This window comes from Rhinolophus hipposideros, assembly GCF_964194185.1.
Source record: "Rhinolophus hipposideros genome assembly, chromosome: 15".
Taxonomy (NCBI): Eukaryota; Metazoa; Chordata; class Mammalia; order Chiroptera; family Rhinolophidae; genus Rhinolophus; species Rhinolophus hipposideros.
Window position 1 is genome coordinate 39866388 of NC_138061.1, and position 18675 is coordinate 39885062.

The 18675-nt window shown below is 40.7% G+C and overlaps 1 protein-coding gene across 7 annotated transcripts in view; it reads right to left on the reverse strand.

Annotated features, from left to right (window-relative positions):
- FAM13C (family with sequence similarity 13 member C) overlaps positions 1–18675 on the reverse strand; it is a 110551-nt gene that overhangs the window by 13893 nt on the left and 77983 nt on the right. For all 7 annotated transcript variants that reach the window (XM_081073596.1, XM_081073600.1, XM_081073599.1 and 4 more), the window contains 4 exons: positions 7719–7929; positions 6468–6606; positions 1608–1689; positions 1–212 (listed from right to left, as the gene is read on the reverse strand). In XM_081073596.1, coding sequence (XP_080929722.1) covers positions 1–212; positions 1608–1689; positions 6468–6606; positions 7719–7929 — 644 coding nt within the window. The remainder of the gene's footprint in view (positions 213–1607; positions 1690–6467; positions 6607–7718; positions 7930–18675) is intronic.

Here is an 18675-nt window from a genome sequence, read left to right on the forward strand (position 1 = left end):
CTTAGAATCTTCCTGAGAGGGAAGCTGCTCTCTCTTCTCCGTCAAGGATGTCAGTACAGCATCCGAAGTCTCCTCTCCAGAGGAGCTCGGCTCAGGGCCCACAGCTTCCGGCTTCCCATTCTCTCTGGGGACCATGGTTTGCTCACAAGACAGGTTTCTCGGTGGGCCTTTGGGAGCACTTCCTCGTTCCTCCGACAGCTTCAGCTTTAGTTCTAAGACAAATGCCATGAGTTACCATGAGTAAGGAAAACTCATTGGCCCTAATAAGAGCAGAGAGCCTTTCAGGAATTCCCTTCCCTGATGCCAAGTCAATGGAAATAAACAGTGCTGATGATGGCTTTCCATGGGTCAAAGGCAGCCTTAATAACGAGGGCCAACAGCATAAGCTGCCAATCAGATGTGAAACCAGAGGGATTTCATGGAGGCTGGGATCTCAAGGAGACGGAGGATCATGTGTGGAAGTAATTCAGTGGTCTAAATTTTAGAGTAGGAATTCTGGAAGAAGACCAGTGGTACCTGGCCCCAAATTCTACATTCAAAGATTCATTTCCTTGGGTTTTGAAAGTTTTGTAGTCCCTGTAGAAATGCAAGTCCTTCTGGAAGGCATTATACATTCAGACTCAGGAAATACAGGAGAGATGGAAAAGGAGAGATGCAACTGCCAGCCCCAACTTGACGGATTTCACAATTCTGTCTTAATACAAGCTTTTAAAATCCAGCAATCACCATTATTGCAATGTGGCTTTATATCAACCTATATAATTAAAACAGCCACCTGGGACTTATCAGGGAACGACATTTCAGAATATGTTAGAGGACTGGTCATTTCAGTGAGGTTATTTATCTTGATTTCTCAATGACCTCACTCATTTTGTTTGATGTTTGGTTTTGGTGAGACTTGGTGTTTAAACACTGCCTATTTTATAAACCTGCTACATCATTACAGTTTAATACCACTGAATTAATATTCTCTTCCAGTTTTTTAATCACCATTCTTCTAGAAATTTGGGGAAATTCCTATGTTTGTAAGTATTGAAATGAGTGTGGAGAGAGGAGGAAAATAAATTGTTATTGGTAAATAACCATAGTCCTTTAAAATGGATGTTAGAGTTAATTAACACTCACACCACCACCTCCAGAGAGATAGAGAAAGAAGAACACTGGATTAGGAGGGAAGAGAACCGAGTATTACACCTAGCTCATCACTTCCCAGCTACGCAAATTGCCCCCCTCTCTGGGCATAAATGTCCTCATCTGTTCAATGATTGTGGCATGAAGGGCTTCTCAGGCATCTTGTGTTTCTAACATCCAAGAATCCAATAACGTGGTGGAGTTAATACTCCACATGTTGAAATGTTCCTGGCCCTTAGTTAAATCAGTCCACTTGGGAGTCTGGACTTCCTCAGTCTCTTTATAAAAAGATTTATGAAATGGAGCCAAACAATGAAGGGGGCCCAGGACCCTTTATTTCAAGATGGGGCCTCCAATCTAGGGGGAGACATGGCGAAAGAGGGCATAGGTGGGAAAAAATCAGGAACACCCTGGAACACATTATCATGATTTTAGCTGCTGCTTTTCTCAGAAAAGAGACCCTTGGCTGGCTTTACCTTTGAGCTGTTTACGACCTTTAGCCAAATCATTCATCCATTTCAGGACTTCAGGATTAGAAGTCTTGTCACCATGTGAAGGCTACAGAAGGAGGGGAAAATGGGGATAGAACGGAGGAGGGAAGGAAGGGAAGGGAGGGAGGGAAAGAAAGAGAGACAAAGAAAAACAAAATGTTTAAACAGCTGAGGCACACAAAGACAGTTCAGGAAAAAAACATAAAAAGCTGGGAGAAAAAATGAGGCATAAAAACTCTAGCTGATGGAGCTGCTTCTGAAACACAAAGCAAACATTCTTAACATCCTCCACACTTTCATACTTGTCACGGACATTGTTTCTAAACATGCCTGGTCACCCACCATGTTTCAGAGTCCTAACCATGTCAATACCCCTTATAGTCTAACCTCAGTCACTTCGTGGGCCACCACACCCCACACCTCATTGCCAGGCCTTTCTTTATGTGGATACGGATGACGGCACTGCTACTTGCCTGTGTTCCCATGCGTGGCTTATGACCACCTGCCTGGGGAACAACCTAGAAACTTAAGCTCCTGTCAGTCATATCCTCCAAACTGAAGTTAGGAGACCCCAGGATTTCTAAAACCCAACAATAGTCTGAGAAGTCAGTAAGTTAGGGGGATACCCAGACTTCCAATCCTCTCCCTGTTTACACATGCAATATCCTACTGCACTGATATTAACATGAAACAATTATATGTGTGTGACCTCGAGCAAATCATTTAGTCTTTCTGTGCCTCCGTTTCATCTATCAAATAAGGATTATAACAGCATCTTCCTCAGAGGGTTGCTGTAAGGGATAAATGGGTTGATATATGCAAAACACTGAAAATAGGTCTAGGCATATGCTAAACACTATAGATGTGTTAGCTAGAATTGCAAATATTATTGTTATTACTGGCAGTGATGATACGTAATAGTGTTTCTACCAGACCTTCAAAGGACCACTGAATAGATCTTTGCCAACAAATGTGTAGGTGTAGATATGTCCTACCAAGTCGCTAATCTCACTGAGATAGGTGTTGTGGCAATAACAATAGATTTTTACAGTTTAGAAGATTTGTTAACACAAATCATTCGCCTTGATTACTGCCTTTCCTCTCCCAGCATAAAAGTGAATTTTCTACAGAAAAGAGACACTAGGAGAGAAGGATAGCCAAACATACTTAGCCTCTACCCGCACAGATCACTAAGAAATTTTCTTAAAAGACTTGAGGCCACCCCTGTAACTTAAATGCAGGTTCAAGAAGATCAGCGGTTACTTTGAATTGACGTTATACAAGGGACTATCCAGTAGTGCTTAAGATGACACAATCATAAACATCATACTAACAGCCAGAAATGTGTGCACTGTTAGGGACCAAGTCTAAGGGGTCTGCCGTGTTTCCTGAACGATCCACTAAATCCATGTAACATCAACAAGGTATTGGTGAGAGAGAGGCATAGGGAGAGGTCAAAGGGAAAAACAGGGCTTGATTGACAGGCTCATCAAATATACCTGGCATTAGGTACATTAATTGTGAACCATAAGACATGGTTCTGTCACTTTCTAGCATGATGTAAAAACCATACACTTTAAAATCAGAATGGAAAAGATGATGGAAGGAAAATGACAGTGATATGTTTCCTAGGGGAGCTCAGAGAGGATGCTAGGACAGCCCTGTTTTCGGGACCATCGAGAGTGACACAAGTGGGCACACCTGCAACATGCATAGCTTAGCCTGCTCCTGTCCATGGTGGGCTAGAATGATGCATTATGCTCCTTCCTTCACATACGGTCGAGTGCTTTGGCTTTGGGTAGCAATCTGGTTATACGACAGTCCCATATTTTACATTTGGTTACCCTACATCCTCACAGAATTCTCCACTTGGGTCTGAAAATACATCACATTCTCTGGAACGTCTTTTTCACTGCACGTGCGCCTCAGAGTTAAGGCCATCTTTTGACATACTGTTAAAAACAACAACAAAAGTCTAAGACCCTAAGCAATGACCTTTCACTACTACGAACTGGACTTAGAAATGTAAGGCTGAATTTTCTGACAAAATATTTCAAAGCCTGAAATTTTCTGAAATGATTCTTTGTTTATTTCCTTACTCCTAGGGGAGCATTCAAGGGAGGTTAAATCAAGCTCTCAAGGATGGCAGCTTTCACATCACATGGAAAGTTGTCCTACACAAGCTGTGGATCTTCAAGCCTTCTAATTTCTGAACTGAATAATTCCAGTTTAATAGACACCCAAGGGCCCTACACCCAGAAACTGCACAGTGTAGTTTTTGTTCAACGCAATTAAGATGGGGCTCCCAAGTCATATAACTGAGGATAACACTGGACCAGATTTTGGGTTTGCCAAAACGGTTCAAAAGACACTTCAGAAAGATTCCTGGATTAGGAATGCAAAGACCTGAGCTGTTATCTTGGCTAGATCAATTCTTTGCTGTGTGATTCTGGGGAAGACGCTTCCCTTCTCTGGGCCTCAGTGTCTTCCATGGCCAAACAAGAAACAAGACTGGCTGACCCCTTCTAATCTAAGATTTTCTAATTCCGCTGGAAGTGGACGTCTGGCCAAAGCAGCCTTTTTCAGATCCACAAGTTTAATGATAGTTAAATGTAAAATCAATTGAAGGGAATAAACATGGTTTGGGATAGGAACGTGAAATGGTTACATTCAACAGAGAGGGAAAGATGTATGTTGTACTAGGGCATCACACTTGCAGAGACGCCTGGCAGGAGCTCAGATTTAGAAATTAGCAATAGGCCCTATTAATTTCACAGTCAGGCTGCCAGAAAGGAAAGCCTTACACACAGCAACCAATTAAAGCCCCCTGACCTGTCAAACCTTTAAGCCCAGCCTGGCACGCTGACAGGAAGGGTGAGGAGAAGCCCTGTTTCCTGAGACATGGAAGGTTCTGATTACTCCAAAAATTCCCACACACCGAGGCAGCGATGCCCATGAAGCCTTTTTTACAACGGATGCTGGATCAATCCATTTGCATGTATGAGTGTTTAAGTGTGTGGGCATTTGTCTGCTCTGGCTGTAAAGTTTCTCTTGACAAGGGAAAAAGGTACCAGGAGAAATTCTCTTCCAAAAAAGGCAGCTGATGAGTGGCCATTAGAGCTAAGAAAAGTAATCTAGGGTCTATGGCTGCAGGCAGAAAAGTCCAGTGGAGAAGTAATGTACATGTGTATAATTTCCCTTCATTTTCTGATAAGGCAGAAGCTGCCATGAGATAGCCTGTTCAAATAGCACTCAAATAGATTCAAAGGTTAATGTCTAGGACCACTTACTTCCTTTGTGCCAACACTCCCTCATTTAATACGCACACATTTCAGAAGTCACTACTAATATTAACTCCACTTTACAGATGGGTAAACTGAGAATCAGAAAGGTAAAGTGGCAAGTCCAAAGTTACAAAATTCCTAAGTGGTTGTGCTGGATTCAAATCCACATCAATCCGATTCAAGAACTGCTAGGTGAGAATTATTAACAGGCCCTTGGAATGGAACCCGTACTTGTTACCCTACAGTTTGAAATGTGAGGGCTTCACAGGTCCAGCAACACTCCAGCAGCAAACAGGGAAATTCAGCTTCTCTCAGGGTACCTGGAGCTTTCAAAATGTAGACACTTATGAATTTTATTTCTGCTCCTCCATTGCAAAACCTACTCATCTTTAATCTACCACCCAAGCTTGAGCTGATAGAGCATAACTACCTTAGGCAAGTTATAAGTTTTCCCTGGGCCTCAGTTTCCTTATCTGCATTTCCAATGTGTAGAGCACCCTCCTGCTCTGTAAAGAGAAGAATCTTCAACATCCTAACTTAGCTTGTCCTCAACGTCAATCTGATTTATCCTTCCATTTTGCAGTGCTAAAAACTGCTCCTGAAAGCCCCGCTTTTAGTGAATTTGAAGCCATTGTGGGAAACACACGCCAGGAGGAACAGGAGAGAGGTATATTACCCACTCTCACCTCCTGCCTCAGAACTTTCCCACACTCACACAGCGACTTGTCCATTACCTCTGTACCAAGTGCTTAGTGAGCCTTTAAATATTTCAAGATATATGAGACATTATTCCCTGTTCTCTTTTATTCTAACAACAAATTGTTCTGGGCCCTCTGCCAAAGACCCAATATCTTTGTGCAATTCTACATGAATATGATTTTCTCCTCGCCATGGTCACCACTAAAGGAAATACATAAAACTAGCAGTAGCTATCAAGACACGTACCTCTGACTCTATCGTTTCTTAGGTAAGAAGAAAAAGGTTCACTATTGCACACTTCAACACCAGCATGAAGCCAGTGTCTCTCTGACAGGAAAGGATGAGTCAGGGTTTGTTCTTATGAGTGGCATGAACAGAGGTCACTTGAGAGGTCTCATCCATCAACCAGGGAGTACTTTCATGTCAAAGAAAACTCCCTCTCCCTCATTTTGTTCTGTAGTTAGAGATTCTGCCCTTTGGGTGCTTATTAGGTTGTTATAAAAATGCAAATGGGAAAGGGTTAAAGAAAAAATAAGACCATAATTCAAAAGCTTTACAAATTTCAGTCCTCAGAACTCTAGGGATGCTAAGTTTCCTTGGGGGGAAAGGGGGCGGGGCGAAGATCAATAATCAAATCAATTTGAAAAGAAGAGTTGTAATTAATTACTAGGAAATATCAACTGACAGCATGTGAAAACAAGACAGACCAAGGACGGGAACTCAAGTGATGATAGGTCCTGGGTTGGCCAATGGGAACACAGCTGTCCCCTGGTACAGAGGGGTACCCAGAAAGGAAGGACAGAAAAGTCCATACACCTCTTGACACAATCCACACTCTTATTTTAAACCCCACTGTCTTTACCCGGTATTTCTTTTCTTGTTCAAATTTTTCTTCAAATTTCCGAATTTTCCGTTTGAGGCTCTGGATGTGCTTGGTGAGCTGAGCAATTGTCTGTGGCTCCTTACCATCCCCACAGCTGCACCGTGAAGAACTTCGGGGCCTGCAATGGTTACAGGGTGGGAAAGAATCATCAAAAACGATGGTCTTCCAGTAAACACTGCTCCCTGGATTACCAGAGAAGTCCAGGCGATGGGTCATTATTTGATGAGTCTATGATGGTAGCATCTGCTCATCAATGGAGACCCCAGATCACAGAGCTCCATTATGGGCAAATGCGATCAGGGACTTTAGTATACAAATGTCAGAATATTGGTCCAGGAAATGCATTTCCGAAAGCTTGGTGGAGACCAGTTTAAGACTAAAAAGAGACAGCCTTGTTGTAGTATTATCCTCAATAGATTGCACACCTACCAACGTTTTCAAGGAAGATTTAGATGAGTAATTAATTTGCCTTGACATAACAGAGCCTTTGCAAATCTGATGAAAGGAATGGGCCTCCTCTCCAGAAAATGCATTTACCCTCTCACATGACACACACTTTTCAATAGCAATAATATGTTAACTCCCTTAAGTCTATCCATATAGAGTCCATGGACCCAGGTTTGAATAAGTTCATGAGTAGCAGCAGGAGCTATTAAGGAGAAACTAGAAATTTCCTGCATGTATTTAAGCCAAGGGTATCTCATTTTAGCTACGCATCACAATTACTTGTAGAATTTACAAAAAAGAAAAAAGAAAAGGAAAGAACATACAGTTCCGCACTTTTTCTTTGCGGGGTCAGCTATTGTAAGCCTTTCTAGAATCTAAGAAGAAACTGAGGTAGACGACTAAGAGTTGCCACAATCCATCCGCTAAGGCCAACTTGTTGGACATGGGAAGCGTATTGAGCTCATTAAGAATGATATTCCCAATATTTGCACATATATATGCTTACTTAGGACACTGTTCATGTCACCAAAAAGGTTCAAACATTCAAGCTCTGGGGTAGCCTGTATCTCATGACCATGTCCTGCTGAGATAATAAGGCCTGAAACAGCATTCCCAACCAGAAAGTACACTGAGTTTTGCCATTTATTGTTAGAGTCTTGGCAGCTGTATTTAGTAGGCATGTCTGCATTCTTTCAGACACACACTTCATTGTAGTTTGTCAATGTAGTATTAAAAAAAAAACAATTATGAATTGAAGATAATAGCAAAACAAGGTTTTCTTACATCATAAACTGCTGAGTGCTGGGTGGAGAAGGGGCTGATTCAGGGTCTAAGTTGAATCTCTGGCTTTGGCTGAAGATGGAGCATCGTGGTGACAGCAGTGGGTTGTCACCATCAGTGATGTGATAGAGCAGCCTGCTGGTCCCCGCAGATTGGAGGTCTTCTGGTGCACTGTCTGCTCCATTCTGCCCGTCACTGTGGACTGGCGCAGGGTCTGAAGAAACAAGATAAATCATCAAGACAGAAGTGACAGAGGGCTTGAAGCTGTCATGTTCCTAAATAAAGATCATCAGCATTCATTATAATGTCTTGCCTCTTTGTCATTTCTTCCTTCTGGGGATGTGAAAGGCTTTCAAAATACTCTCATATTTGTTCTCACAGAACCTGGATTAAAAAAAAAATACAAAGCCACCAACAAAAATAAAATGGAAACAAATTATTTCAATATGAGTTATAGAGTCAGCATAGTCCAAAACTGCAAACATTTTCTTTCATATTATTTGCAAAGGTTGGAGAGTATATTACAAAATATTAAGTGAAAAAAGGAAACAATAAAATGGAGCTGGAGCAAAGATAGCTTGTGAGAAAGAAAAAACAGAATTGCCAGTGAAGGGAGAGGGAGGAGAAAATGAAGGAGGAAGATAAGAATCCCTAGACAGAAAATTACTCAGCAGTCATTAAAAATGATGCAGAATTTTTCTTATCAATATGGAACGACGTGCAGAACATGCTAAACGAAAACAACAGATTTTAAAACAAAACGGTAATGATTCCCCTTTATATAAAAAAGCAAAGATTTATATGAACAAATAAATGCACTAAAAGATCAAAGAAGCTGCAAAGCATGGTAAAATTAGGAATGATTCTGTTTCTTCTCCAGAATTTTATGTAGCATTTTATTTTAGACAAAAACAAAAAAACAAGAACATAACCTGCTCCAAACCCTCTTCCCAGCTTAGGGAGCTCTGTGCCTAAATTCTCACTGTGATCATTCATTCCCCTTTTAAATGAGCTCATTAGTTTCCCACCCCAGGGTCAGTCTAGAAGTGGGCACCCTCTGCTACAGAGGTGAGGGCACAAAAGTGAGGAGCATTAGGACACAGAGTCAGGGTGGCCAGGATAAGAGTATCTCCATCAGGGGGCTCTGTACAGAGTTATTCAAGAAGCAGCCAAAACAAACTCCTCCTCAATTCTGCCCAGCAAACAAGTCAGGACAACCCAAGGTTTTCTCTTACTCCTACTACCCCAAAGAGAGGAAAACAAAGATTTTCTGGGTGAATAAGCAGAATCTGAAAATACTGACAATCCACTTTTCCAAAATAAACATGGAGCACAATTTGGTACCAGATGAATCTTAAGTAGGTTTGGAAATCGCTCACGTTCTCTAGAACTTGAAATGCAAGTTGCTTTGTGTAACATCAAAGGCCTGATTAGGTCCTGGTGTGTGTTCAGTTGGCTTCTTCCCTGTTCAGCTGTAGACTGGGAGGGTGGATAACACCCCCTATTGTGCCTCTGAAGCTCACTGACACCATTTCTGGCTGGTCAGAAATGAACAGGAGGAGGGCTGAGGAAGCGTTGGAGCTCGATGAACGCCAGGGCCCAGCCCCACAGGCAAGGGGTGCTGCTGCAACTGAGACAACTCACAAGGGAACACCCTTGCTAAGAATAATTTACCCAGAAAACACTGTGGTTTTGCAGGAGCCCTCAGGAGTAACAGGAATAAAGGTGACTAACCAATAAATCACAGCATACACTAAAAGTCACCTTTAAAACCCACCAGGAGACATACAGGTTCCTTACCAAATCCTTTTCTTAGACCATTAGGCTTAAACCATCTAAAAAGAAATGCATTTTATTCATTACCTGTTTCTGGGTAGTACCTTTAGATGACAATAGTAAGGAAGAAAAGAATCTCTAGCAAGCACCTGGGACTGGCATATTTTTCTTGAAATGAGAAAGGTCTGAGGCTTTCAACTCTTCAGCTTGACTGTGGCCCTGGGGTGTAAACCAACATGAGTCTCTTGGTGTTGTTTCATTAAACCCAAATGGAGGCACTTTGGGTTCCCAGCCATATGACTGAGGTAGAGGCGAGAAAGAGAGTTCAGCTTCTGAAAGCCAGAGTCCTGAGGTGTAACTTCACAGAATCACACATCATTATGAATAGCTCTTTTCAACTGCACTGCCATGAGAACTGTAAACCTCCATTTACATGGCATCTGCTTCCACAGGGCACTCGAATAATTTACTAGCGCTGTCTAATTAACAGATCCCCCTTCCCCCCAACTCACCACTGAAGGAAGCGGTGAGCCAGAAAGATCCCAAAGCGGCAGGCTGCAAACCAACAGAGTCAAACACTCATAATTTGGTAGCGCCTCAGTTCTTTTTTTTTTTTTAATTTTTTTATTAGTTGCAGGTACACAAGACAAAGTAATACTTAGACGTTTATCATTTATATCCCTCACACTGTGTGAACCCCCGTCCCCCCATCCACTATCCCAATGACATCGCACAGAGCCATTACATTTCCACTGTCTCTGTTCCTAATGCTGTACTCCGCTTCTTGTAAGTATGTACATATATATATATAAAATTATAGTTGGCATTCATTATTGTTCAGCTTCAGGTGTACAATGCAGTGATCAGGCATCTACATCATCCCTGAGGTGGTCTCCCTAATGAGACAAGTGTCCATCATATACCCTACAAAATCTTTACAACATTATTGATTACGTTCCCCAAATTAATTTTCAAAACCCCGTGGCCATCTTGAGGTTACCGACTGTTTTCTAATCCCCTCACCTTTCCCCTTATCCCCACCCCCCCTCCCATATTGCAACCCTCAGTGTTTCCTCTATGTCTCCGAAACTGTTTCTGATTAGTTCATTCACTTATCCTTTTCTTTAGATTCCACATGTAAGTGAGATCCGTAGTGTAGTGGTTAACACGTTCGCCTCACGCGCCTCAGTTCTTTGTCCAAACTCACCATTTGAGCTGAGAAGGGCTTAATTAAATCAGCGGGTACATGTGTATGTGTATGTGTGTACCTCTGTGTAGACAGAATTCTTGCGTCCCTTGTTCAGAAGAGGCCAGCATAGATTCAGAGCCAGCCATTGCTGCTGCCATCCTGTACACAGAGCCCAGGCCACCACTTACAGACCCTGCTCCCCACCAGGGAGAAGCTTAGGGCAGTATTAAACTTGGGTGACTTCTGAGGGTTCCCCGGGGACACATGACTTCTTCCAAAGGAAGGCAGAGCTTGCCAGGTCCCACTCTGTGATGCAGTGTGGTTTCAAGGAAGGGGACTGGTAGCCAGGAGTCCTGGCGTGCCTGTACTCTCTTGTGGGGCTCCAGTGGGTTCACCGACCTCTCTCAATGTCCTTGTTTGGCCCATCTTACAGGGCTGTGATAGAAAAGTAAAAGACCTGCTGGTACATTGTGCTTTGTACATTTAAAGAGTTGTTAAAAACGTAGATTTCATTTAAGTGTTCTTACCACAACAAAGAAATATTTTTTTATTTTTTTCCCCTCTTTCTTTGTATTTTCTAAAATTTCTGGGACAAACATGTCTTTGCTTTACAGAAAGGAAAAAACAATAAAAGTTCCATACAAAAACTTCTTTTAAAAGAAAATAAGCCTTCCTGAGGGAAGAAGTGAGAAACAACCTCAGGGGTGGCATAACAGAGAGCAAAGATGGTGAGTTTGAATCTCTCAGGTCTACCACTTGTTAAGAGAGACTTCAGAAATGATGGACCTTTTTAAACCTCAGTTTTTACAGCTGTAAAATGGAGAGAATAATGGTACCCGCTTCATAAGACTGAGAATGAAATGAAATAAAACTATTATCTCTACAAATTTTTACCATATCCATATATACCTTTTTCCCTATATACTTGTATGTATCTTAAAGAAGTACATCATATATATATATATGTATATATGTATGTATATATATATACATATATATATAAAGTTATGTATTTTAGATACATAGATAAATTTCAACCTACAGCTTTTTTTAATTTCAGCTACATCCTAGGTCATGATGGCTAAGAAATCATGAGTTTAACATGCAAGATATATGTGTGTGTATATATATATATATATATATATATATATATATTTTACTAATACACATTAAAATAAATTATTATTAAAACTAACACCGTTCAACCTTGCATTCGTTGTATAGCATATGTATTTGCGGAAACATTGAGATAAAGCATAGAAACAACTAAAAAAAAGTAATCATAAAAACCATCATTTTAATAATTAATATCAAAATAAGAAAGCTGAGTATTATCTTCTCTTATTGAACAACAACTAGATTACAAGTCCTCTGGGGTTAATATTTGAAATGAGAACCAACATGCCCCTCCATGTGTTGTCCCTACCAGTTCTTAATTACAAAGAAAAATAATCATATATAATATTAACGGAGTGACTCACTATGTCCTCACATTTGTCCTAAGAGTTTTTGCATGTATTGAATCTTCATAACAACTACATGATGCTGGTCGTTATATGATCTCCATTTTCAATTCGATAGGGAAGGTGGTATGACTGTATTAACTCCATTTAGGGAGGGTTTGAACAGTGCCCACGGTGGAAGACTCCCCATCTCTGACCCTGGGAGCTGCAGAGGGTTTCTGGCAGCCCACTCACTGAGCAGCAGGAAACATAGAGAAGAGAAATAATCATCATTAGTGTGTGAAGGCCAAGAGACTACTTGTGATCTGGTTACAACCCCAGGCAGAAAGCAGATGCTGTATTGCAGCTGTTAAATGAGTCAGTCAGATTTAAAAATATCTCTTTCTAATGTGAATTTTCAAGTTTTTCAAAATTTAAGTAAATATCTATCTGCAACCACTTAGATGGACTGCTGAGATCTAACTGAGTAATCAGTTAGCCATCGTCTTGTGGATTTGTTAATTTGCACTCTAGGGTTTGCTCATCGTTTGTGGGCTCATAGGTCGCATTCAGGTACATTCCAAAATGCCAAACATCAGCCTTTGTTGGTTTTAAAAGTGAAATGAGCCAAAAGCACGTTTGTGATTCTAATGAGGCTCAAGCATCTGAGTTCTCAGCCAGCCTCACACAGAGAGGCACCAAAACAAAAACAAAGGAACAACCCCAAAATATCTAATGGATACACAGCGGTTCAGTTTGGGATATGTAGAATTTGAGCTCCTGAAGGCATTAAGGGGTTAGCGATGGGGTCACAAGAGAGAAAGAACACAGGTAAGTCTGAAGTCATCTCAATAACTAAGCCTGGGGAATTAGATGGGCTTGCTTGCTCAGAGACCACTGAGACAGGAGAAGTGCTATCTCCAAGGTTAGGATGGACAGAATAGAATGAGGGTAAATGAAGAGGGATTCCAGGTTGGTGAGGCTGACCTAGTTACTGAGTGAGGGGAGGCTGGCTCTTCAAGCAGGCTTCTGGGTTCCAGCTTCTGTGGATGGCCCCCAGAAACATCAGGGAGCAAGAGGGGTGAGAAATTTATCACTGTGAAAGCAGGCCTGGGCTTGATGACAGGCACCCTGCTGACCCCAAGAGGCAGTTTGATCATGTATAAAAGCATGGGCTTTAGGCTCAGAAATACGTAATTTAAAATCCCAATTTTATCATAAGTGTGACCCGGGACACATGATTCAGTCTTTTTCAATCTGCTTTCCCACCTGCATAATAAGATTTCATTCATTCAACAAATGTGTACTGACTATCTACTGCATGTTTCAGGTGAGAATAATAATAGTATCTATCTTATAAATTGTTGGGAGGATTTAAAAAAAGATAAGGAATCTCAAGTGCTTAGGACAGTGCCTGAGGGGAGGAAGCATAATAATCCCTCAACAAGTCAGTTGTTGTTTTGCATTCAAAGGTGGTATCTTTTGTCTAGTTAGGGAATTTAAGAGGGGAGCTGGCTGCCGGAGGGAAAGACAAGTTCAGTTCTGGATACTTTAAGAGGCACTTTTGGTTATCCAGATGGAGGTGCCTAGTAAGCCCTGGATATGTATACAGATGGAGCTCCAGAGACAGAGTCTAACTGGGTTCAACATCAGCAGCATGCACTTCCTTAACCCCCACTTCTGGATTGGGTGTGTGTGTGGGGGGGTAACAGTGAGCCTCTTTTTCGTTTTGAGGGAGCCTATATATGCACTGATTTCAATTAAAATGAACAGCCAATAGATTAGGGCACTGGGTTAGCTGAGCAATGAGAAATCCCGAAGTACTTCCTGAAAACCAGATAATTATTAGGTTGGTGTAAAAGTAATTGCAGTTTTTGCAATTATTTTTAACCTTTGAAACCGCAATTACTTTTTCACCAACCTAATACATGGATCAAGAAGCTTCAGCTCAGATCTAAACTTATTCCTTGCTTCTGCGTTTTTGGTTACAATCATCTAATTAAATTTTCATCGGTAAATACAGATCCAGGTTTTAGGTTTTTGAGTAGTTCTGAAGGTAAATTCAACCCCATCACTCCTGTTTCCTAGAGAATTACAGAAGGATACTTTTGGAATTTACTTTTTCTTGAGTCACTGTTATTATAGTACACCTAACATATACAACACTTTTTACCAAGTAAACATAACATTTAAATTGCAGAAATATACAAATCCTCAGGGTATATTGTAACTGATTATTTTAAAAATCCAGTGATAACTTACATGCACTTTCATAAAAGACTTTTAAAGTTCTTTTTAGTACTTTCACTGTTTCAATGATAAGGAATACATAACCTCCAAGGGCCTGAACACAGGAAAATTCCATTGATATTTGCATAGCATATTACTTACCATTATCATTTTGGGAAGTGAACTCATCCAAGTTTTCGGTATTATAACAAAATTCAATAAATTTAAGTGTCTAGGTGAAATTCAATAAATATCTTAAATATGCCTTAATTTCACACTATAACTAGCTTAGCAGAGGAAAGTCCCAGAAGAAAAAAGGAGGCAGTAAAGACCACTAGGTACAATGGAGACAGGAAGCCACAATGGCAGGTAGTGGGTAAGGAAGAGAGGCAGCCAGAAAGCTGCAGGGGGAAGAAAAAGAAGAAAAACAGACAGACATCTTGGTGGAGCAGGTGGGGGAGAAGAAAGGAGGGTCAGGGTAACAAAGGTTGAGCCTGTTCTGAGGAAACATGCACTGGAAGTGAACTTCTAGCCCGTGGAAGACTGAGGTCTTCACACATTAGTGACTTCTACCCTAAATCAGAACCGTGCTGTGGGCTACAGTAACCTGACATTCTGAGGGCAGGTGTGAGATCTCCACACTCTGTCATACTAGGAGAAGGAAGAAATCCATTCTTTGTATTGCCTTGTAGTAGAACATTTGAGGCAGGGAGGGATAAGTCGTATTTTTAAAGGCAGTTTTTATATAGCACTGAACCAAATGCCCAATTTGGGGAGGAAAGAAGGCATAATCTAGACAAATCTACCAAGTGATTAGATGAATCTTTTCACTTCCTTCTGATTACTCCCGACTTATTCCTTTGCCTCTATGCAGAGTATAAAAAGAACAGTCAGGAAATAACCAAGGAAAGTGGCCAGTGAACAGCGTCTGATCTCTGAAAACATCTTTTTCCCTCCCTGTGTCACAAAAGTGGAGCCAAATGCTCAGATTACAGAGCTCTGCCTGAGCTGTGGGCCGGGGACAGAGCGAGCATCATCCATGACAGTGTCCAACATTTAGAAGTGCTACCCTGGTATATACAGAGAAAGCTGGGTGTCGTGATGTTGATCATTTTTCAGCCTAAATGACTCCCCAGATCTTCTTGTCAATTCCTGCACCATTGATCATCTCAGTAGTACAGCTGATACACATCTGCTATTAAGACAGCAAAAGCCATTTTGCAAAAGAGGGTTTTCAATTTATGAGCAGATGTGCTTTGCAAAGCAGAAGAAAATTTGAATATACAAAGCAAACAGGAAGACTACTGAATTAAATTCCAATCTTCAGTGAGGGCTGTATTTTTCCTAGGCTTCCACATTAGTTACAAAAAAATTAATCAAAGGCATTGGACCCCCAGAGCCACACAGACAGAGCTACAGAAAAGCATAATTCTCAGGGAACTGGAAGAGACAGAGAGGTTGTCTACCAGGAACTTGGGGGAAGGGGGGGAGGGGAGAAAGGAGGACATCCAGAGCAGTGTCAGACACCAAGTATCATGGCATGCCATCGGGTCACTTCTACACTATACTCTTCATAAGCGTGGAAGAACAAAATAACCAGAAACAAAGGTTTAAAATGACTACAATATATGGGAAACTATGTGCAGGGGAAGATGGGCCTAGGAGAACTCTCTGTACTAACTGCTCAATTTTCTATAAACCTAAAACTGTTCTTAAAAATAAAATCTATTCATTAAAAAATAAAAATACACGACTATAAGGCTACTCATTAAAAGCCTCAGCTCTTGAGTCAGAGCCACGGGCTTGGTCTGAGATGCCACAAGGTAACTTTTGCGTCGTTTGCCAGGAGAGTCTCGCAAATTCAGAATCCTCATTTGTAAATAGGCGTAGTGAGGAAAATGGGATAATGCATGTTACCACAGTCCTTGGCCTGCATTGAAAACTGAATCTCAAAAGTTTTTAAAATAATCATCTGGAAGTTTCAGCTGTAGGACTGATTTTCTCCTTCCTACAAGGCAGTTATAGAAAGGGCTCAGAGAATTACATTGTCATCTATGAATTTTGAAGTCATTTTAAAAAAATGCTTTCTTTGGAGAACAAGGGGTGAATGTGAAGCCCCATCTTTCAGAGATGATGAAGATGGTTATAAAAGCATCAGAGAAAAATTATTAACAGTAAAGATCTTTGCCAGCCAAGTTATGTCACAGTTTTAGCACAGGATAGATTTTACGGTAACAAATGTAGTCTCAACTGTAATAGAATGTAATTACTCAGTCATCACCTCTATGGATTATTGCTGTTATAAATATGCTTTGCTTAAGGAAATTAGTGCAATGTCAATCATATGCAAGATCCTAGACAGGACTTAGGCAATGAACAATATTAACGGCATACCCACAACTTGAAAGTAGTTAAAAATTATGATAGAGTAGATATTTAAAAACAGATATAAGCAGTTAACTGGAAGAAAGGTAACATAGGCTCTAAATATGGCAAAAATGCCCACCTTTTTAAATGTTAGCTGACATTTATTGAGCATTTACCATGGGGGATGTGCTAAGAGCTTCATATGCAGTTACCTATATCATTCTCACAACAGTCCTAAGTAGATAATATTGTTTTCCTCATTTTAAAGAAAAGAAAACTGAGGCATAGAGAGATCAAATAACCTGTTCGAGATCACCCAACTGGTGCATCAAATTCTGCAAGTAACTATGCTTCTGAACAAGGCAGAGTCAATGAATATAATTTACTTGGGCTTTTAAGAAGTCTATGGCATGGTTTTCATATCAAAAGTTGTTTAAAAAACAAAACCAAGTGATGACTGGGTTAAATGTTTTGCAGTGGATACGAAATGCACTTAGCAATATGCAGCCAAGAAGAGGGTTGAATTAGCATCTTTATGATGGACATGTCAGTATTAATCCTTGCAAATGGATCCTGGATTAATTTTATTTTACATTTCAGAAACGACGAGAATGAGGAAGTTGAGTCATGAGACCGACTTTACAGATGATGTTGATATTTTTCAAAGATAAACGCTAAGCAACCACAGAAAAAGCTCACAAACGCTGAGGAGGCTCAATATGGTAGATAACCTTCATTGTGGGCCAGTAAACCGTGCAACGGGGGAAAACTAATTCATATACTCTTAAGTAATAAGCACCAACTTATTAGTTTGATAGAGAATGGAATTTTTAAAGCTCTTATGGAATACACTGATATGATTTTTAAAAGGTCAAGAAAATAGTGTGCATCTCTAGGAAAAGTTTGGAAAACAATCCAACAAGCATAATTGTTTTGAATTATTTTTAAAAACACCCTCATGCCCATATCTTTTTAGGTGTTAATTCCATATTTTTTATGTATTAATTCATTTTTATAGAGATCATTGTAGTTTCACAAGTAGTTGTAAGAAACAATAAACACAGCACTACTTGTACACGGCCCAATTTCCCCCAATGGTATCATTTTGCAAAAGTATAATACTTGTGCCCATATTTACAAGTAAGAGTCTACTAGTATTTGACTCCACCTGGAATCCACTATTCAGGTCAGGTAAATGCACATCAAGAAAGGCATGGGGGCCTAGAGATGGTTTAGATCAGAAGAGCTGACATGACTCTGGGAACAGAGGGGCTGTTAAACAATTACAAACCTAGCTTTCTTCAGTCTGACAAAACAAAGTCAAGGATAGCTAAAGAAACAATGACTTTCAAAACACCCTCGTTATATAGAGGGTAGACAGATTGGCTATGGGCTTAATTTCTAATTCTAATATATTGGAAATATGGAACGTAACACTTAGGCTGGATGGCAAATAGAACAGTGTAAAAAGCCCTTAAACTGTGGTTCTGACTCGGGAAACCTCCTGCAGCTCCGCTTTCCTCCCAACCCCCATGACTCAGTAGCTGTGGGAACTTCGGCAAGTTACATTAACTTTTCAAGTTTATTTCCTCAGCTTTCATCTGGGGATCATAATGGCGCATGCTTCATAGGACTGTTGAAGATAAAATAAGAAAATCTATGTAACAATGCCTGCCACAAATGAAGAGGTCATCGTTAGCTAATGCTGATGTTATTTATTTAAAAGATTGTAAAAGAGGATTTCCAAACTATTAACATTTTGGACCAGATAATCCTTTGTTGGGCAGTGGAGCGGGGTCAGTCCTGTGCACTGTAGGATGGTCAGCAGCATGCCTGGCCTCTACTGACTTGAGGCCAGTAGCACTCACCCTCCAGTTATAACACCAAAAATGTCAACAGATATTTCCAAATACCCCCAAGGGCGCAAAGAGAGAGAGAGAGAGAGAGAGAGAGAGAG